The sequence below is a fragment of the Dipodomys merriami genome, unplaced genomic scaffold, assembly GCF_024711535.1.
Source record: "Dipodomys merriami isolate MVZ:Mamm:240054 unplaced genomic scaffold, mDipMer1.0.p SCAF_12, whole genome shotgun sequence".
Lineage (NCBI taxonomy): Eukaryota > Metazoa > Chordata > Mammalia > Rodentia > Heteromyidae > Dipodomys > Dipodomys merriami.
The window spans coordinates 14446829-14468992 of NW_027202493.1; the positions used below are offsets into that span (position 1 = coordinate 14446829).

Here is a 22164-nt window from a genome sequence, read left to right on the forward strand (position 1 = left end):
ATAAATAATATGCAAATGTTAGTACCACCCCACCACTCCTTACTCTCTCATAGTATGTCCCAACGTTACTGGTTGGCCTACATCCCCTTCACCCCTTCACACTGAACTGAAACGTCAACTACGTTGTCACTATCACATAAAGGGGGAAGAGGAAAGGAATATGGGAGACTCCCCTTGGTTCTCCAGGCCCATCCTGGTGCCAGACTCTTAACTAGAGTTATAATCAACTGTGTCTCTGGAGGAAATAAAGGGCAGAGAAAAGCACGTGGGTGTTAGGGGGATCTTTTCCTGGCATTGGAAGGAGATCTCAGCAGATTGACTGGGGAAACACCCAGATCAAGGTGCAACTCTAACCTAAAGAAGCAAGAGGAAGGGAGGGACTTGATTGGGTCCGAAGCTGTCATAATCTTGAGTTAAAAAGATTTTTCGCCAGAGGAACTACTTCTCAAACTCATTCTGTCCCGGCGGAATGAGTCACAAAGCAGACAGGGCGTAAACACAGGTGTAATGTTGGCCTGTGGACGACCTGGCCGTCCCAGCGTGGTAGAAGGCCATCTCTTCAGTCCAACACCGCCTTGCATTCTAACTGCAGAACACTAAAGTTCAGAGAGGTTAAGTCACCGGCCAGACAAGAGGGACAGGGCAGGACCTGCAATCAGCTCTCGCCCCAGGGTAATGGTGACATTCCTCCTGCCCCAGCCGCCTTTCAGAGCCCTTTCCAGACCTTGATCTAGTTAGTCCACTCGGGACCCCCTCTCTACCTCATGTCCTCCCCTCTCCTCCCTGCTTAACTTGCAGGGCGGGCTGGATGCAGGCATGCAAGCACCCCACTCCCTACACCTATGCACGCACTGTGATTAGGGAGGCTTGCAGGCACAGACATTCGCCCCTGCAGACGAGCGCACGGTGGAGGACTGGGTGCAATAACCGAGCTGGGTTGGGGGGTCAGCGGGCTCCAAGCTTCGAGCTGGGGGCGGAGCCTCGCTGCGGCCAGCGGGAAGGCGGGTGCGGCGCGGAGTTCCGAGAGAGCCCGGTGGTGGTGCGCAGGGGGCGGAGGGGAGCGGTCGGGGCCGGCAGAGGAGGGCGCAGGAGGCGCGCGCGCGTGCTGAGCCGCGGGGCGCGCGGGCCTGGGGCGCGTGGGGGCGGTGGCGGGGGACTGCGGAGGTGCGGCGGGAGCCCGGGCGGGCGGGCGGGCGGCGTAACCGGAGGCGAAGGGGGCGGAGCCGCGTTCGCAGCTGCCACCCGGCTGCCGGGCTCCGGGCAGACGACACCCGCCCGCGGCGGGGCACACACCGCGCGCAGACACTCTCCAAACAATGCTCCCCGGCGCCCGGCCGGGCAGGGGACGGCTGGGCCCTAGACGGCGAGGCCGGAGGAGCGCAGTCGGGAGGTGAGTCCGTGACGCACGCTTCACATTCGGCTTCTTTTTGTCTGGCAAACGTGGCCGCAGCGGGGGGCTTTGCGGGAGCGCGGAGAGCCCCTGTCCGCGCCCCGCGGGGTGACAGGCGGCCAGGCGCGGCGGGTGGAGAGTCCCGACCGCGTGCGCCCGCCCGGGTGGTGTCCGGGGTGGAGGCGGGCGCGGGGCCGGGGAAGGCTGAGGAGCCCCTGGGGGGTGTTTTCGATTCATTCGGCAAAAACGTGCGCTTTCCAAACGGGGAAACTTTCCTGGGAGTTTCGGGAGTGCAGGGGCGCGGGGGGGGGGGAACCGTTGGGATGGTTTGACTGGTCTTGCTGGTCTGGCTGCTGTGTTTGCGGGGTGCGTTTGAGAACTGTATTGTCAAAGGCGCTGAGAGGTGGAGGCCGGCCCAGGCCGCTCCGGCCAGCCTCGCGCCCTCCTCCCCACCAGGGTGATGGCTTGGGGGATCCGGGCTGGCCACCTCTCGGGTGGCAGCAGGTCTCCAGAGGGCAAGGAGGTGATGCCCCTCTGAACGTGGTGAACCCGAGAAATGCATCGTGTGAGCATGCATGGGTCTTAACATTTGCTTGCCCAGCACCCTTAGCCAAGGACGCACACGCGCACGCACACTTGGAAATAGAACCCTCACTACTTGTGAGAGAGCTGTGAGTGCGAATGCAGGCGGAACGCAGCCTCCAGACTCTCGCTCTGTGTTTCTCCCAGGTTAAAGCTCAAGGCAGCCCAGGGTTTTGAAGGAGTCTCTTGCCTAGCCCAGAGGTCTAAGGGGGTAAGGTTGAGTCCAGACTCCGGGTTGCCAGGCTTGACGGAGCGCCTGTCTGAATGAACTCTGATTCAACAATCGCTTTTGTGAGAAGGCATTTTTGACAGGAAGTCCGAGAGAATTCTGCAGTTAGTTTGCTAGCCAGGAGTCCTTTAGACCGTAGTGGGTGCAAAGCACATTTCTCCTGCTGAGATCAGATTACACAGCGTTAAAGAAGGAAAATAGAAAACTGTATAAATATTGTAATTTACCTTCTGGGTGTAGATATGGGGGAAGGGGGATTGTTAAGGTTGCCACGTCCTTCTTTCTGTCTGGTCAACCGGAATGTATTGAAATCCAGACACTTTCCATACATAGTTCCTATTCCATGCATTGCACAAATTGAATTGTAGTAGCTAGGGTCAGCTGCGTTGGGCTCTAAATATTTAGTTGTGGGTCTAGCTACCCTGATTCTTCTGATTCTTTTTGAGATGGGGTAGGAGTTATCTGACAGCTTGGGTCTTGTGAGTTGTAGCTACAAATCCAGTGCAGAAGTTTGCAGAGGCAAACCTATTTTATCATGATTTGGATCAGAAAGAATGCTGAGATTTTTTTTTTCTAATCTTACACTGCAGCCACCCACTAAAATGGGGGAATTTGCATAATTCTGAGGGCTGCCTTCCCTCTCCTCCCCTCCAGGGAAGGAATGTGGGCTGGGAAGGTGCCATTCCCAGGCTGAATGTGGAGAGCTGGCACTGCCTGGGCAAGCCAGCTCTGGTGCCAGCTCTGCTCCTGCTCTGTGAGTGTCACTGTATGTTTCACTGTCATTTACTGAAAACAAATAGGAGAAGATTCCAGGCACAGGGGAGCATTGGCGAAGACTTTCAACTGGCTCTCCCGACACCGTGGTAAATTCATTTTGCTGGGACTGAGAAACCAGTGTCAACAGGACACAGAGTCAACCATGCTGGGAAGCTCAGGACTGCATTTGTTTCCCCTGATTTAATGATGTCTGATTAAAGTCTTTGTGTGTGGGCAGTTTATGTGGTGAAAGTTTCCTCCAATCTGCCCAGACTTTCAGAGTAGGTGGGGGGAACCAAGGGAATGATCACAAATGAAGCAAGGGGTCTCAAGGAAACTTCCAGCATGACAGTAATCCAGAGCCTCCCGAACCCTCAGGGTTGCAAGGCCAAAAAGAGAGAGGGACCTCTGAAAGTGGGGAGTTTGTCACCCTATGAAAACACTGTGTTCTGAGCTGCTTGCTGAGGAGAAAATAAGATGTGGCCACCCAAAATTGCTTCTTTGTAAATTGGTGTTAGTCCCCCCAGGAAGTGGTTAGATATGAGTGTCCTCAGCAAGGAGGAAATTAAGGAACCCACACAGCTGCAGTCTGCTGTCTTCCAATACTCGTTTAGAGGCAGGGGAAGCCTGGCCTGTACATAGCCTGTGGATGGGCCTGACAGTAGCTTTCGAATGGCTAGGAAGGTTTAGCCTGCCTTTACACTCTAGCTTCTCAAGAGTGACCATTCTTCTCACCCTTGGGGACCAAAATTATTATTTCTTCTTCCTCTTCTTCTCCTTCTCCTTCTCCTCCTTTTCCTCCTCTTCTTCCTCCTTTTCCTCCTCCTCCTCCTCTTCCTCCTCCTCCCCCTGTTCCTCCTCCTCCTCCTCCTCTTTTCCCTCCTCCTCCTCTTTTTCCTCCTCTTCCTCCTCCTCCTTCTCCTCTTCCTCCTCCTCTTCCTCCTCCTCCTCCCCCTCCTCCTCCTGCTCCTCCTCTTCTTTTAGAATTAGCAGCAAACTTGCAGTTCTCTATGGCCTGACACTGCAGGAAAAAGAAAAACCTGTCTTATTGAAGACCAGTGACTCCTCTGGAGAATTTGGGTGGGGAAGAAACTGCTACTTGGTGTTATTTGGAGGAGAACCTAACCAATTCTTCAAGAAAGAGATTTATAAGGAAAACCCTGTATCTTAAAGATGTCATTGGCACGCATGCATCCTTGTTAACTTTGGAAGGGAAAAAAACATACCAAAAACACTCAGTTTCAGCACTCATTGACTAAAGCAGTGAGTAAGTGTGGGAGACAAGAAAGAGAGGGCTTCCCACAAGGCCTCTGGAAGATCTTTGAAATTCCTGGCACAGTCCACCTTGTTAGTCTTGTTTGAAGAACATCAACTTCATGCAAACTCTCATAGTACAAAGTGGAGTAAAACCCCTAGAGCAAAACCTTCCCCACTCCATGAGAATTTTTTTATCTCAGGGTCTCAAGAAGATTTCCTTTCTGGAAACATTGTCCTGATGGGATGGCAGTCCATTCCCCATAGGAGAAGGTGAGCAGTGAGTGCTGCTCAGCATCCTTAGGGGTTGCTGAGGTGACCCAGCAAAGTTGGCTTCTCTTTCCCAAACCAACACATTCAGTATCAGCGGACAAGTCTCAGTTTTGGCCTTTGTTGTAGTTTTACCATTTGTATGCAGAATGGGGATCCCAGCCTCCTGATGGGGTGTTATTCAGGTGAACTGCTTAATGTTTGCTTCCACTGAGCTACTCTTTAAGAGTGAATCCACCAGGGATTGTGGGGCAAACTGGGCTTTCAACTTTATTCTCAGAAGCAATAGACTCTGGAAAGTTGATCCCCTTGTCTTCAGGTCTATGTTATTGTCAAATACCTATCTGATAACCTCCTCTCACATTCTCTCCCACAGTGCCTAGAGGAAAACTGTAATGTCCATGCATTTCTTGCCTGTTTTCCTCCTAAGCTGACAGCACCTAGCTTTGTCAGCTTGGGGGTTGAATGAAGTATATTAAGCAAGGGGAGGGGATAGAATTCCCAAGATGCCAGACCTCCTGACAGCGTTTCCCTGGGGGTCAAGCCAAGACCACAACAATCTACCTATTCAGCAGTATATATTACAGGGGCCAATTTCAGGCATTGTGTGGGCCCAGGGATACTTTTCTTCTTATACAGTTCTTGATTTTAAAAAAATTGTGCATTGTTCCTGATTTATGGAATTGAAACTTATTTGTACAACTACTTAATAATTCCTTTTCTTTTTCTTTCTTTCTTTTTTTTTTTTTTTTGTCGGTCGTGGGGCCTGAACTCTCGGCCTGGGCGCTGTCCCTCAGCTCTTCAGCACAAAGCTAGCGCTCTACCACTTGAGCCACAGCACCACTTCTGGCTTTTTTCTGCTTATGTGGTACTGAGGAATTGAACCCATGCATGCGAGGCAAGCACTCTACCTCTGAGCCACCTTCCCAACCCTTAATAATTTCTTTTTAAAAAACAGACACAAAAATGGAGTGTTATCATCTGATGGCTATTGCTTTTATTTACCACACTACTTTGTGGTTCTTGTTGCTCTGAGGAGCTCATACTCCCCCTCATCCTCAATGTCTCACAAAATATATGACTTACAGTCACCTCAAACTTAACTTTGCTGTTGGTGGTGGTAGTGGTTGTTGTGTTTCCTTGTAACTTCCCCAAACTTCCAACATTTTACAAAAGTCTTTTGTGCTTCCTGTTCATGTAACAGAGCTGGGTTTAGCTTTCACAGATTCTTTTTTTTTTTAATAGTTTTTTTTCTTTTTTATTGTGAAAATACTGTACAGAAGGGTTACGATTACATGGGCAAGATAGTGAGTACATTTCTTATCAAGCATTGTAACCTCTTCCTTTGTTTACCCTTCCCATCCCTTCCCATCTTCCCTCCCTCCCCCCCCACCCAATTCTTAAGGCCACTCCACTATCAAGTATGGCAGAGCATGTGACAAGTGAGTAAGGGTCCCAGAATGAATGAAATACTCATCTTACCTTTCTTCTGCTTGCCTTCTTCCTGCCCGTTTTTCCTCCCAGTCTGCTAATCAGACTGTAATTGCTAGGGCACCCATCTTCTGGAGGGGAAGATCCTAATCAATCCAGCATTCTGCCTTTCCAGGAGGTTGCTCTGGGATCCACTTCTGCCTGCTACAAGTCTACACCAGAGAACTGGGCACAAAATGAACCAACACACTATTGGCTCACAATGCTCCAGACCATCCGACTGAATCCTGAGAGCCCAAAAATGTCTGCGTGCAATGACTTTGTGGAGCACATTTGGAAGCCCGGGTCCTGCAAGAACTGCTTCTGCCTGCGGAGTGACCACCAGCTGGCCATTGGCCATCCCCAGTCCAGAGCAGGCAGCCTGCCCCCTCCCCCTCGCCTGCCCCCCAGGCCTGAGAACTGTCGCCTGGATGATGACGGCTCACCCTACTCGAAGCCTACCATTGCTGTGAAGCCCACCATGATGAGCTCCGAGGCCTCTGATGTGTGGACAGAGGCCAGTCTGAGTGCTGAAGTCCCACAGGTGAGGCTGACTAACCCCTGTGGAATTTTTACAGGAGCTGCTCCTCTTCTAACATGAGGTGGCTGGATGGCAGCCAGAGAGGGCTGTTGGAGCAAGAATCCTGCAGGATGGCTGCCCATGGGCTTGCCCTGAGATTGTTTTTCCCTGGCTTCTTGCTGTTAGGCTCTTTCTACCCTCCTTTTGCTCTGTCCCTTTAAGCTAATAACTATTCATCCAATTTCCTCCAATGATTTGGAGACGTGTAAAGGCAGACAACAAAAAGCTCCTTAAGCCAGGTGCTGGTGGCTCAGTCCTGTAATCCTACATACTCAGGAAACTGAGATCTGAGGATTGTGGTTTGAAGCCAGCCCAGGAAGAAATGCCTTATCTCCAATTAACCAGCAAAAAAACAGAAGTGGAGGTAAGGCCCTAAGTTTTAGCCCTAGTACTGGATAGATCTCTCTCACACTCATATTCTCTCTCTCTCTCTGTCTCTCTCTCTATATATATGTAACACATATAAATATATTTATGTATATGTATATATATATAGCTTTAAGAATATTTTCAGAAATTATCAACCACTAGCCAATCATATATATCATATAATTATATATAATATTTCTATTATATATACATGTTTATATATTTATATATTTATATGTATTTATATATGATATATAAATGTTATATATAGTATTTATATTAGATGTAAATGTTTTCAGAAATTTTGAACTTAATATGTTATATATAGTATTTATATTAGATGTAAATGTTTTCAGAAATTTTGAACTTAATAATATATATGATCACAATGCCATTATCACAGTTAAAATATTACCACCATGGCTTATGATTATCTAGTACCCAGCCAATATTCATACTTCCAGGTTAGAAGGTTGTTTTGCTAGCTTTGATCTATGATAATTAAAGCAGTTACACCTTAGAGGTTAGGCCCATCTGTTCATCTCACTGGTAACCCTTACAAAGCTGTAATTATTGAGGGTTTGTAGACTTAGGCAGCTGGACACATCTCAGAGGTTATATGCTTTAAGACATTCCAACAATGTCTTGCTTCAGATTGACTTCTTTGTATGCTCTAGATTTTATTAGCTAAAGTAGTCAAGATAAGTGGTAAGCGTATGTACAAACAAAGGTCAGTTTGAAGTCAGGAGATTCTTAATGAAGACTGGCATTTCCTGTGGTTGCAGTGAAGTAGATGTCCCTCTCAGTGCTGCTCTGTTTCCTTTTAGCTGGTTACACCCATTCACCAAGCCACTCTGGGACCCCTTCAACTTTCACCTATATAAGCCAGGGGTGAGGTTCAGCGTCTTGGGAAAGGATCCAGATGCAGGCCATACTTCAAGACTGCATCTAACAGTCTTAACAGAGGAAGTGAGGGGCTTTGAAAGGGAAAGAAGAGTGGGAATGACTGGTCCACTTCTTGTAGCCCAACCACTTAATCAGGTTGGGGCTGAGGGCACCATTGTTAACTGGAAGAGAGAACAGATGTTTGGCATGACTTACCAAGAAAAGCCTGGACCCATCCCAAAGCCCTGATCACTAGGTGTTTTAGAAATCATTTTGATTTTATTTCTTCAGAATGTGCTGGGGCAGAGTTGTTTAAAAAAAAAAAAGGAAAAAAGTCAGCAGCAAATATAAAGCCCCAAAGCCCAAAATTGTATTTTCCAAGCCTGGAGAAGAAACTAATTCACCTAGCAATTGTGAGGGAGAAGACAAAATGTTCTATTTTTTTTCCAAAGTTTTTGTTTTTGTTTTGTTGTTTTTATTTTCTTAACTCATAAACTTAAGTGAAAAACATTACAGACCCTGAGAAGGTAGCACAGTCAGTGTCTGGAAAGATAAGTGGCTAGGGAGCTACAACAATGAATATAATCTGTGAAGAGATCAGAAGGTGGGCAGGTGTATAGCTTGCCCAGAGTCCACACCTCCCAAGTTTCCCCAGACACTATGGGTGACAATGTCCCAATACACACTCTGCTAAATTTTAATGTAAATCTTTTGACCTTTGGGCCTGTGTAGGTCATCTGGAGACGAGCCCCGAGCAAGCTGCCCCTCCCGAAGCAGGATGAAGTGCCCATAGTCTACCTAGGCAGCTTCCGAGGAGTTCAGAAGCCTGCTGGTCCCGTTGCCTGCACAGAGGGCAGCTCCCACTGCCCGCCTGCCTATGCCATGGTTGGCTTGCACAGCCTAGACCAAGGGGAAAGGAGCATTGCCTTCCACCCAGCGAGCTACCCAGAGGAGAAGGCCCGGCGAGAAGAGAAACCTTCATTTCCCTACCAGGAGCTGCCCTCTGCTCAAGAAAGCTTCCGCCAGAAACTGGCTGCCTTTTCCGGGATGACATCTGGCTGTCACAAGGGCCCTAGGCCCTGCCCATCTCCACAGCCCCTACGGGCGTCCCTGCCCTCAGAAGATGACAGTGATCAAAGGTGCTCACCCTCAGGGGACAGTGAAGGCGGAGAATACTGCTCCATCCTGGACTGTTGCCCAGGAAGCCCAGTTGCCAAGGACGCCATGAATGCTGAGGGCTCCCTGGGCAGACATGGTGGAGGGGACTGCTCACCCACATGCTGGGAGCAGGGAATGTGTGCCCAGCCGGGACAAGAGGAGAAGCGTGTTCTAAACTTCCCCAGGGAGTTTTGTGGCCAGGGTCCCACAACGAACCCACCCCATCTGGTCTCTAAGAAGCTGACCTCAGAAGCTGCCAGTTCTGATGGCCTGTCCTGTGGCAGCAGCAGTGGCACCAGCAGTCCCTTTACCCCACACCTGGAGAGCGATTACTGCTCTCTCATGAAGGAACCTGTCCCGGGGAAGCAGCAGGACTCTGGCTGTCATGTAATGACCTCTAGCAAATGCCTGGGACTGGCTGTGGAACCCCAATCTCCAGCCCAGCCCAGGGAAGCAGTACAGCCTGAACCCATCTATGCTGAGAGCACTAAAAGGAAGAAGGCAGTTCCAGTGCCTTCGAGGCCACAGGCCAAGGCAGAGCAGGCAGCAGCTGTTCCAGGCCAAACCCATGGCCACCAAGCATGGGCAGGGGATACTTGGGCTCAGAAAGTACCATCTGGTTGGAGCCGGGACAAGGAAGGCCCAGATAAAGGTCCACAGGTGGCAGCCACCATTACAGTTATAGCAGCACACCCAGAAGAGGACCATAGGACCATCTATCTGAGCAGCCCTGACTCTGCAGTGGGGGTGCAGTGGCCACATGGACCTGTGAACCAAGACTTAGAGGCTGGTACAGAGGAGACACCAGCCCGGCAGGGACCCAGCTCCAGGGAAAGCCAGGCTCATGGTCTGACTGAGACCACCCCCAGGGGGAGGCCTGCCATTCCCCCCAAGTTGTCTAAGAGTAGCCCTGGAGGATCTCCAGCATCACCATCGGCCTTGACCCTGGCCGATGTCGGTGATGGGAGCTCCAATGGCAGTGGCTCTGGGACACAGCCTTCTTCTCGAGGCCCTGCTGAGCTCACTGCTTCCTGCCGAACCAACAGTGCCACTGTCAGTGAGCCTGCCAGGTGTCCTCCTGCAGTCTCCTCTTCGGCCGTGGACCCGAGGCGGCCCAAGTACCAGACTGGCGCCTGGAGTCGGATAGAGGAAGAGGAAGAGGTGGAGCAGGAATTGTTGAATCAAAGCTGGGGAAGAAAGACAGAAAATGGCACTGCAGACCTTTCAAACTCTTCTACCTGGCATCGACTCCATCCCAGTGATGGCTCCTCTGGGCAGAATGGCAAAGTTGGGACTGGGATGAGCAAATCAGCCTCTTTTGCCTTTGAGTTTCCCAAGGACAGAAGTGGGCTGGAGACATTCTCCCCGCCCCCTCCCCCTCCCAAGTCAAGGTGAGTACCAGTGCCTATGTGGGAAGATACAGTCTGGCTGTAAAGGAAGCTACTCATCTGTAGGGTTAGGGCCTTTATTAGAAACCTTTGTTTTTGCTGTATCTAACTTAAGGCCCAGTCTTAAATCCTGCCTTCCAGGCACCAGTGTCTCTGTGAAGGCCCTGGTGCTTTTATGTTAATTTCTCATTGTAGATTTCAGGCTCTGTAAACAAACCTACCAGCAGTGCCCTGCTTGGATTGGCTATCTGAAATAAGAAACATGGGGGGCTGGTATTGTAACTCAGTGGTAGAGCTGATGCTTAGAAAGTATGGGCCTAGCCCTAGCCCCTTCCTTCCCGGCCCCAACCCCCCAAAACCCAAATGAGCTCTTGCCCATGATTTTAGAATCGGGTGCTCTTTTTGCCCACATCTCTCAGAAGTGTCTTCTGCAAGCCTTTTTAAGGAAACGGACACTTCAATTTGTTTAAGCAGGCAAAAGAGGGCCAAAGGAGGTTAGGCTACAAGATTTGGAGAGAGGTAAAATAAGCTAAGCTAAGTGTGTGCTCCAACTCTTACTGTGATGGTGAGTAGGCTTTGGTGCCAAAATTAGAAAAGAGGAATCTTTGCACTTGTGGGTTATTAGAGGAAAAGAATAGAGTTTCATGCTAGTATGCTGGAACTCACAGCTTTCTCCACTGCCTCTCTGACGTCCTACCAGTTTAAAGTACCTTTGAAAAGCTCCAAAAAGTAAATGCCTTTTTGAAGCTAGTGAGCTGTGCATGGAATTTAAATTCTGGAAGAGAAAAAATTTCCCTCAGTGAAAGCAAAACTGATTTTTATCAGAGAAAGGAGAAACCTGCTGTTTAAAAAAAGGGGAAAAAATGGCAGCCTTTCTGAACAGAGACTTTCTCTATCTGTGTCATTGCCCGTGTTCTGCCAGAGCAGATGTCTTCTAGATTGATGTCAGGGACAGGGGAATTGACCACAGAGAGAAGAGACTGCCACATTTGACTTTGAACATCAAGGCCTCCTAGGCTGTGATCTGATCTAACAGGGGCTTGTTCTCATGACCAGTGCTATCTTTGTTCTGGGATTGCCTTGGCCGCCCACCTTGCAGAATAGACATCTCCCATCGCCTCAGATGACTGCAGACTCTCTGGTTCTTTGGCTATAATTGTATTTCATTGAATGAATGAGCAATTCAGCAGCTAAGATGAGCTCCCATTTATATAGTGCTTCGTATGGGCCAAGTGTATACTTTAAGATGTTAGACTTAATAACTTATTTAATCCTTAGAACAACCTGATGAAGGAAGAATTATCAGCCCAGCCCACAGACAACAAAACAGAGCTCAAGAGCTGAAATAATCTGCCTAAGGATGTTACAAATCTTTTATCAACCCAGCCCTAAGTCTGTGCTCTTGAACATGCAAGAGGCATAGAAACCAAGCAGAGTGTGGGACTTAAGCATTGGTATTGTATGTGCACCCCAGTTTTGGGTAGCTTTAATATCAGAAAACCTAGTTCATATCTAATCTTTCTTACTCTCTGGCCGAGTAACCTTGAGCAAGCTATTCACTGTGTCTGAGTCCCAAACTTACTCTTCTCTAAAAATGGGATGAGAAGACTTCCTTATTGAAATGAGATGCGCAACAGAGACCAATGGGGAGGCTAGTTATTATGTAGCAGAAACCTATATAATAGGCGTGTCAGTGGCATCCATACCCCGCAGGGCTCAGCCTTGCCCAGACCTGGAAACACTGTCTGAGCCTTAGAGAAAAACTTTCTCACTCAAGCATCACAGGGTTCTGAGAAATCCTAGTAACCATGGTAACACGACTCAGAAAGTGTTTTAATTATCAGCTAGGGTGAGATCTGAGTTTTTTGGTCCAGTGTGCTATGCTAAAACTTAGATTATGTATAGCTCAAATCAGGTAGGAACATTAAAAGTTCTAGTTTCCAACTCTTTACGATCGAAACATAAAGATAACATTGTTTTCAGATCTTTTGGTAGAAAAATTTAATAACTAAAATGAACTTAAGGGAACATGGGGGGGGGAAATCTTGCTATTTTAAATAAAACAAAATTGTCCCTTTAGAGCAGAGTTTTCCAAGGGTTGCTGACATTATCTTTTGAATCATTGTGTTTCCCTTGTGAGGGGCTATGTGGGCAGGCTTGAATACAGTACTTCCTGAGTTCTTCCGGGGAGGTTACCTAGAATCCCAAAGTGCTCCAATCTGACAGGACTCAAGGTATAGGCAAACCAGAACATTATTGTGAATAAAGACCAGAGTTGATTCGGTACCAGTATGAGCAACACTAGGAATTATGGCAGGCAGTATTCCAAGATGGAAAAATGTGTAGCCTCTTTAAACGATGAAAGAGGTTAAGTTGTTTACTTCCCATGGACTCATCTGTTCAGTGGGGCCTGTTTCTAATGATGAATTTGTTCATGTGTGTGATGTGTGCTCAGAACCCTAGAGAAAGAATTTGTGTCACAGAGATGTTTCTTCCTCCTTACCCTGTGTGGAGAGACAGCCAGACCATCTGATGCCCTTCTTCGGCCATCATTTCTACAACAAATGACACTTATTTTTAGGTTGTTTTGTGAAAGTAGCTGTGACAACGATACATGTTCAGAATGACTTTGTCTTTCCTGTCGTCTTGTTACAATTATTCCTGGGAGTAGCCATCTGAGATTGTGTCCTCTGAAATATATCACTTATGTTCCGGTGAAACCTCTTGACATAAACATTCTGTAAGACCAAGAGGCTCCACAGCCATGTCATATGCCGAAGTGTAGTTGTGCACCCTCTTCCTGGGCAGGTAAGGAAAAGTCTGGGCCCTTCCTTGCGCTCTGTTGCTGAGGTAACTACCTACCTATATCTGCAAATTCACACAGATTTGTAATGATTGAGGCACCAAATCTCTGGGTCATTGCCCTGCCCTAATTTAAAACAGGGTAAATAGGTAAGGACTGAAAAAAGTACTGTTGGCTGAGAAACAAACAAACAAACCAAAACCCCCCAAGAAACTGCAGGCAAGAAGTATCAGCTGTTAATTTTAATATCACCTTTAAGACTTGAGGCAGTTTAAAGAGAAGCCATAGTTCCTGGGGGAAAAAATTAAGATGCAAAAAACAAAATCTCAGGTTTTTTGCCTTTTATTTCCTCCTCAGATGCAAGACTATGTTGAATTGACTTGTAACTTGTGAGTGACAGGTCAGTGGAAGGAGAATCATCTGGTTAGGACAGACAAACATTTTACAAAGAAACTCCAAGTAGGCCTGAGACACTGTGGAACTGAAGATGACAGGTGAATGAGAAATAAGACAGATTTGTGGCTTCAGTTTCTACATAGTCTGTTTCCAGGTGAGACTATTCAAAACAAAAAAGATTTCCCCCAGAAAGTGAGAGATGGTTTTCTTTTTAAAGTTGTCGTTGGAAAACTTTAATTTTAACCCACCTCTTGGTAAAATTTCCCCTTCTTTCTTGGCATGCTGGGCAGAGGAGGTTGAGTCTGTTCTGGGGTTTTGGTCTTTCTTAAGTGCCCTTCTGCATTGATTCTCAGTAAAGAAAGAAATAGCATCATAAATAGAGTTCTCTTTTTTGTCCATAGAAGTGATCACTTTGATAACTGGATGAACCAAAATAATGTATAGTATATTCTGTTCTGTAACATGGTCCTCTCAGCCCACGCTCAAGGATGAGAAGAGAGTAAGATGCTATTTGTGTCCAGCCTCTTTGTCCAATCTAATTAAAGCTTAAGTTCTGGACACCTTTCCTACTGTAGCAAATTGCAAGGATACTAGAAAATCCCACAGTCTTGCCATGGGCTTGTCTATATGGCATTTTGAAAGTCAGTTTGCATTTTATTTAGGGACTCTTCTGTAACTAATTTGAATAAGGAGTCTAGAGGTAGAGTTGGTGAGGGTGAATGAATACTGGGCAGACTTCAGTGGGAGAAACTATTCCCCTACCCCAAACACACAGAGTTTGGCAAATGGAACAAAGCAAATGTATCAACAATGCAAGTTTATAGTGTGCTCATGCCAAAGGCAAATTAATAGTTGGCCTCTCTCCATGAGTTTGTGGATGGAACCTGCAAACACAAGACCTCTTATAAACAGAGTATTGAAACTGATTCCTGCCCTCCTGTTCTAATACTTTAAATAATAGTGGCTTGCAAGTAGCATATACACAACTTTTAGGTCTAAGTTTTAGCATGCATTTTGACTACGACTAGGAAAATTCTTTAGTTCATTGGGTAGTTATAAATTGCCTCTCTTTTATTGGACTGTGCAAGGTGGTAAAACATGGTCAGGGACAGGGATTCTGTTTCTTAAGAACTGAGTTGGCATGACTTGAATCAGCAGGTACACAAATGAACTCCAAAGGCTTGCTCCTACATTGATGAGACTGGTTCTCACAGAGTCTGCATTCTTACTACACTCTGGGTTATGTTCTTTAACACAAAGGTACAATCCTTTCCATGTGTAGAAGAAACTAGTTATAGCCCTCTCCTTTGTCAGGATTAGCACAGGTTTGTAGGCAAGCAAGTGTGTGTGTGTGTGTGTGTGTGTGTGTGTGTGTGTGTGTGTGTGTGTGTGTGTGTGTGTGTGTGTGTGTGTGTGTGTATGTATGTATGTGTCCCATTTATTCCTTGCAGATGAAAGCAAACTTAGCTTCTATAATTCCAGATCATCCAGATCATCTAGTTTAGTGGCTGGCACTTAGTAGATGCTCAAGAATCAAGTTAAATGGATAGTTAGGATAGTTACAGGTTGAAACCAGGCCCTGTTTATTTGTCTTTCAAAGCAGCACCTATACCTTCATGCCTGGCACATGGGTGAACAAGAAAGGCTTTTAAAGGAAGCTAGTAGCTTGGAATATGAAACATTCTGCACTCAGGCCTCCTGGTAGCCTTTGTATTCTTTTCATGCTTCTCATAGTGTGTATTGCTTTCAAAGAAATCCATGTTTATATCTCTTAAATAAAGTACGATCACTTATGCTTGTTATTCCAGCTACTTGTGACATAGAAATAGAATTGTGGTTCAAGGTTAGACTGGGAAAAGAATGAGACTGCTCATCTTGAAAAACATGTTGGGCATGAGTACACACCCCTGTATCCCAACTCTGCAAATGATAGAGATAGGAAAATCACCATTGAGGCTGTCCTCCAAAAGCGTAAGAACCTATTTTAACCAGAATAAAGGAAAACAAAGAACTGGGGCAGTGGCTCAAGTAGTTAGCACCCTTGAGCTCAACCTCCTAATATCACAAAATAAATAAATAAATAAATGAATAAATAAATAAATAAATAAATAAATAAATAAACCAAGAAGGAGGGTAGGTAGGGAGGGAAGAAGAAAGAGTAAACTCCTAGGAGTTTAGGAACTAAGTCTCATGCATTCTTCCTGCATGTCTCCATAGCAACCCATAGCACAGAACCAGATTCTTGGTAGGTATTCAATACAGAATGATACCCATTGTAATCCTGTGGAAGCTGAGGTTAATCATGGTTAATGCTTCAAGGTAGGCAAACACCCTGAGGGCATAGTGCATCCTTTTCTGGATTAATTACTCTCCAGTGATTGTACATTTTACATTTTCCTTCTGCCACTGGCCTCTATCATGCTGCCTTTTTTAAAAAGGCTAAGCAGGTGTGTGGAGCCTGCCCTCTTTCCACAAAATGTTTCTTTCTGGTAGTAATTATCTAATTTTTTTTCCCACTGGTAAGTTGCAAGGAATTCTAGGGTGTGGTTTTACTTCTCTGAGAACAGAGTTTTCATGCTTCCTGGGAGTGGGGCTGGAAAACACAAACTTAGGCTGGATGATCAGGTCTCCTTTGTCCATCAAGCCATCAGAGAGACTTTGTTCGAGAATGGCTTCTGCTTTGTGGGCATGGCAGTCACCAATTGGTGAGAAATTTTCCTTACTAGTGGTGCAAGGGGTGTTTGGTTGTTTGGAGATTAATGTCTTACTAACTGTATACTCCTATCAGGTTAATAGGTCAACTATAGAGAGCACTTGGTGCCTTCTTTCCAGCTAATACATTTCCAAGTTTAAACATCTTCATTGCTCAAGATTGTGTGTGTGTGTGTGTGTGTGTGTGTGTGTGTGTGTGTGTGTGTGTGTGTGTGTGTGTGTGTGTGTGTGTACGTACATGTGTGCGCTTGTACTTTTGAACTCAGAGCCTCTTGCTCTCACTTTCTTTTCTGCTCAAGTTTGAATCTCTACCACTGAGCCATATACTGAGCCACTCCTGGCTTTTTGCTCACTAATTCAAAGTAAGAATCTTACAGACTCTTGTTCCTTGGATCTTTAGATCTCAGATTTCCGATTGACTCGGATCCTAGGTGTGAGCCACCAGCACCTGGCCAGGATTTCTTTGTATTGACTTTCGGGAAATCCCCCAAAGTGCTGGGTATTTAGAGTTCTCATGCTGCTCCCACACAAATTTTACATTTATAAAATTCCCTGCTTTTATGGCTTGCTTGTTCTTTCTATTTCCCTGGCAAACTGACTTATATAAACAATTGTTCTTTGTTGGGTGACAAGTGCAACTTCTACGTTGAAGATTGCTTTAAAAAAATCCTTCCCCTTTTTACTCAGATAGTGTGTTAATCTATTAATTACAATGTCTCTTACCATCAAATAGTGGCTTTGACTTCCTTAGAGTTTGGTATTTAGCCGTTTCATGTCTCTTTATATCTGTGCTTTAAAACTCTTCTGAAGTCTATAACGTCTATAATGGTGATACCATTGTATGTTTATGAGGTACTGAAAAACCATTCAGAATGGCCCTTGCTCTTTGAAAACTCCATATAGTAGCAATTAATAGGGCCAAAAATATACTGGATAAATATATATATTAGTAAAACGAGCTTAAAGATCAGGAAGAAAGTGAAGGAGTGTCTGAAAATTTTATTTGTGCCAGTACTGGGACTTGAACTCAGGGCTGATGCTGTCTCTTAGCTTTTTTTGCTCAAGGCTGGTGCTCAACCAATTGAGCCATACCTGCACTTCCAGTTTTTTTGCTGGTTAATTGGACACAAGAGTCTCATGGGCTTCACTGCCAGGGTTGGTTTTGAACCTCAGATCGAAGCCTCCTGAATAGCTGGGTTTATAGGCATGAGCCATCAGATTCCAGCTGAGAATCTGAAATTTAAAAATCAATCATCACTTAAAATAATTCTTACTAATAGGTAAAGGTCAAAAGGAAGGTAAGTTTTCATGGCTATAGAGTCATGAACCAAAAGGAACATTGGTTCCTTCTATTTCAGTTCTGACCAGTTGGAGTACAGCTCTGGAGCTCTGCATGAAAACTCACTGTGCTGGAAGTTTGCTGCAATTGATTAATACTGTCTTCAGACTACAGAAGTTGGGGTAAAAAGACATGTGCTGGTTATTTGCTAAATCTGCCTTCAAGCCTAAATTGCTGTGTAAATAGTTTTCAAGTAGTTAGGATTATAGTAGCTAGGATTATCTAGCTTACCAGCACCCAGCTTGTTTCCAAATATTATATATCTATGGTTAGTTGAATCTGTAGGTTCCTGTGAACCTGTGAATAGGAAGAACTGAGGGTAAATTCATTATGTTGTACAGCCAAGCTCCAGAATTCATTTTGCAAAACTAAAATTCTATACCCATTAAAGAAAACTACTTTTCCCTTTACCATGACCTCTTACAGACGCCACTATTTTTCATGTCTCTTTGAATTTGATCACTCCAGATACTTCATATGTTTGGAATTACACATCTTTGTGACTATTCATTTCACTTAGTACACATCTTCAAGTCTCATTGATGTTATAGCATGTGTTAAAATTCCTTCCTTTTTAGAGCTGAATAATATTCTGCTACATGGTATAACCACATTTTGCTTCTCCAGTTATCCGTTAGTGGACACTTGGGTTGCTTTCAATTTTTAGTTATCGCGAATAATACTGCTCTAACTATGGATGTACTAGTTTCTCTTTAAGACTCTGCTTTTGATTTTTTTTGAAGGGGAATATACCCAGAATGGCATTGTTGGATCATCTTGTAACTCTTTATTTTAATATTTTTAGAAATAGCCACACTGTTTTCCATTACTGTTGCGCCATTTTGTATTCCCACTAATAGCGTGTAAGAGTTCCAGTTTCTCTATATTCTCTCCACACTTGTTTTTTTCTGGGTTTTTGTTTGTTTGTTTTTGATATTAGGCTCTTATCAGAGGCAGAATTTGCAGATATATTTTTCCATCCTCAGGGAGTTCATTTTCACTCAGTTGACTGTGTCTGTTGCGGGTAGGATATGAATTTTGGGCTAAGGTGCTGGGTTAGCAGAGTGGACTTGAAATAGTTGCCAATCAAAGAGGGCTTGAAAGTTCTGAAAGCAGACTTGACAAAACTAATTGTCTAGAGACAGAAAAAATTCCCATCAGGCATAGGTGCTGTTGGTGGATGGAGTCTTGTAGGATGGACCGAACCATAGTGACTCCTAAGTTCCTGGAAGATTGCTATTGGTTTGATTTCATCAACCACCAGAGGTGTGATCTGGGGGTAAGGAGGTAGTATGAAGATGAAAAGAATCCTAAAAGGCTAGTAATGCTTAAAGGAGATTCTGTTATTGCAAGAGAAGTCAAGCTAATATGGTACAGTTTTTTTTTTCTTGTAATGAAAAGGGGGTAATAGAACTTAGAAATCTGATTGGCTGGAGATGGGGTTGAACAACCTGATTGACTGGCTCCTGGGTCTGGGGCTATAGTATAGCTGATCCAGCTCTCAACCATAGATTATTCAAGTCAAGTTTGGACCGTTATAGACATATCAGTGATTTCTGATTATTTTAGGGAAAAATGTATATTCCTAGAACATTTTCTTGACTAGCTTTCTTCCTTGAGATTCCTTGAAATGCCATAATCAAAGAGTAGGCATCAAGATGGAGTGAACTGTTTAGTTTATCTGATCTGTGTCTCTCTTAGTAACAAAAAAGATAGCTCAATTTACTGATGGTGAGGAGGTGAACTTGTTCAAAGTGCACTGTACATGTCTATGGTATTTTCACAGTGAGACCCCCGTATGCTGTTAGTGTATACTGAAGCATTTACCAGAGGCTGTTAAAGACATCTCTCTGTTTACCCATCTACTCATCCATACTTTTAAGTGTAACGTACTTTCTATCTACATAATGTTATTTATAGCATTTTTGTAAATGTTAACTTCTTGAATCTTTGTAACATTCCTAAGAGATAAGCATTTTTGCTATCTTCATATGATAAATGGAAAGCTGAAACACAGAGAAATTGAGTCTCCTTTCTCAAGACACACAGCCAGCTGGAAAGGGCAGTTCTGCCTCACTGATGAAGTCTTAGATGACTCTGCCTAGATGGCTTCTGAGGTCCTGTTCCCGTGCCTGCCCATAGACAGGGCAGCTAGTGAGAAGTATCCTTCTGGGGATTACAGTTGTTTGGTCTTTAGCTTGCATTTGTTATTCTCTGTTCATCTTCTCTTCCCCATGCCACTCTGATGTGAACAGTTGTAAGAGCTTCCTCCCTCTGCATCCATGCTGTGGACTTTGGACATGTTTTTCATAGGGAAGTGCATTGGAGATAAGTGTAGCGGGGAATGGGTCAGCCTTCTTCTTTGCACCCCACTGCTTCATCTCCATCTCCAGACTCAAATGGAACTTCCCTACTTAGGAACCCCCAGTCACCTGCCTTCCTTATTCTTGTACCCAGCAGCCCAGTGCCTCTTTGGGGAAGTACATAAACATGCAGAATGGGGCCACAAATAAAAGACCAAGTGAACAATCTTCAACAGATGTTTATATCTTTCAGTGATAAGGTGTATCTTGATATAGTCAGGGAAAATGCCTGCAAATTTCCGTTGACCAGCTTAAGCATTTTGATCCTTGACTAAAACCAGTAACCTACACACTGTATATGTGTATTTCCCTGGAGTTACACATGTATTAGTCAGCTGTCTACCTCTTTGACAAAAATACCTGAGAAAGCAACTTCAAATGAGGAAAGATTTACTTTGGTTCATGGTTTCAAGAGTATCATTGTGTTTTCAGCTGTGTGCTTTGCATTTGAGGTAAGGTAGAAATCATGACATTGGAACATGTGGCTGCTCACCTCCTACTCACCAGGAAGTAGGAAAGAGAGAGAAAGTGCCAGGAAAATAGACTGTACTCCACCTTCAGGTGTCATTCGCAATTGCCAGTGTTACTTGTGCTTCTGTCCAACCAGTTAAAAATCTAGCTTCCCATAACCCATTCCTCTGGTTTGATGAATGTGTTAGAGCAGCTCAAAGAACTTCAGGAAACACTTGCTTCTATTTGAGGGTTTATTATGAAAGGTATCACAAAGGATAGTCATGAATACCAGATGGTGAGAGGTACCCTTCAAGACCTGTCGTTAAGGATATAGACCTCCTTGTCCATTCTTAGACACCACTCTCCAGGAATCTCTACACGTTCAGCTCTCTAGGAGCTTCTAATCTCTGCCCTTTCGGGGTTTATAGAGGCTCCATTACATAGGGATGACTGCCTAAAGGATTCACCATTGGTGATCAACCTAACCTTCAGCCTTTCCCCTCCCTTGGAAGGTTGGGAAGGGTGGTTGAAAATTCCAGTCCTCCAGTCCTCCTTGGTTTTTCCAGCTCCCATTCCCAAGCTTCCTCAGGGCTGCCAGGCATCAGTCAGCTCATTACCATATGAAAAAATACCACTTGAGAGATTCCAAGAATCTCAAGCGTCTTAATGCCAAGGAAACTGGAGTAAAACCCAAATATATATATTTCATGACATCACAGTTTCCCTATCTTTTAAAATAACTGGATGTATTCCCATTTTTAAATGATTTCCACTGAATGTAAAAGCCTATAGTGCCCCAGCAGAATGGCTAGGCCACAAACTGCAAATGCAAATGAAAGGACCTGCCCATGGGAACTTTACAGGCCATCTAACCATAAAAGCACCAATTTTCTATATTTATACATGCAAACCAATCAAGCGGAAGCAGAATGGCCCACTCAGTTCTGGCAGGTGGCCTTTGCTCACTTGCAAAAAATAACTTTCCTAGCATCTTTATCAATAAGCACCTAAGACAAAAATACTAATGAGCTTTCCGATTCTGTTAGCTGTCTTTCTAGACCCATCTGAAAAATTTTTTTTCAACTATAAGATTTGTCCAAATTCAGGATATTGTAGGATTGTTGTATTTTCTAGGTAGGAGAAAAGTTTCCTATTAAATCATATTCTTGATCCTTGTAAGTTGCTGAATGTTCCTGTACTTTGCTCTTTTTCCCCCCAGACAACCATAATTCTTTCTTAAAGAAAGCATTTATTCTCACAGATGCCACTGAAGTAATGAAACAAGAAGATAAACATAATCAAGGAGTATTTAATAATTACTTTCTGTTTTAGCACATCCTGCCTGTGAAACAGCTCCTCAACTTGTTTGTAATTTTGGGGGTGATATCAAGTCTATTTCACATGAAAAAATTAGAAAAATGTATCCAGGATTATAACTAAATGTTTAATCAGGTGATTCAGACTCAGTTCAGTGTTTGATACAAAGGTGAGGGTCTGGTCAAAGAAGACTGAAATGGCTTATAAGTGAAATTGGTACTGGAGCTTAAGGATAGGTTTGAAGAGGAGAGGGGAGCAGTTCATCTGTTCTCAGGTAGAGAAAGGAGAAGGATTCAGTGGGTGTTTGGAGAACAACCAGAAGATAAACTTGATTTGAATAATGGATATATGTAGAGCTCTCAAAATAGAGCTCTTTTCCTTAAACACACTCACATGCATACACACAAACACACACACACATACACACACACACACAGAGGAATCTAGATT

General features: G+C 44.8%; 1 protein-coding gene across 1 annotated transcript in view; it reads left to right on the forward strand.

The window, feature by feature from the left end:
• The first annotated feature begins 1244 nt into the window (after positions 1-1244).
• Positions 1245-22164, forward strand: part of Prag1 (PEAK1 related, kinase-activating pseudokinase 1) — a 50494-nt gene continuing 29574 nt past the window's right edge. The window contains exons 1-3 of the mRNA XM_070016276.1: positions 1245-1390; positions 6088-6495; positions 8518-10334. Of these exons, the coding sequence (XP_069872377.1) occupies positions 6175-6495; positions 8518-10334 (2138 nt within the window). The 5' untranslated portion in view covers positions 1245-1390; positions 6088-6174. The remainder of the gene's footprint in view (positions 1391-6087; positions 6496-8517; positions 10335-22164) is intronic.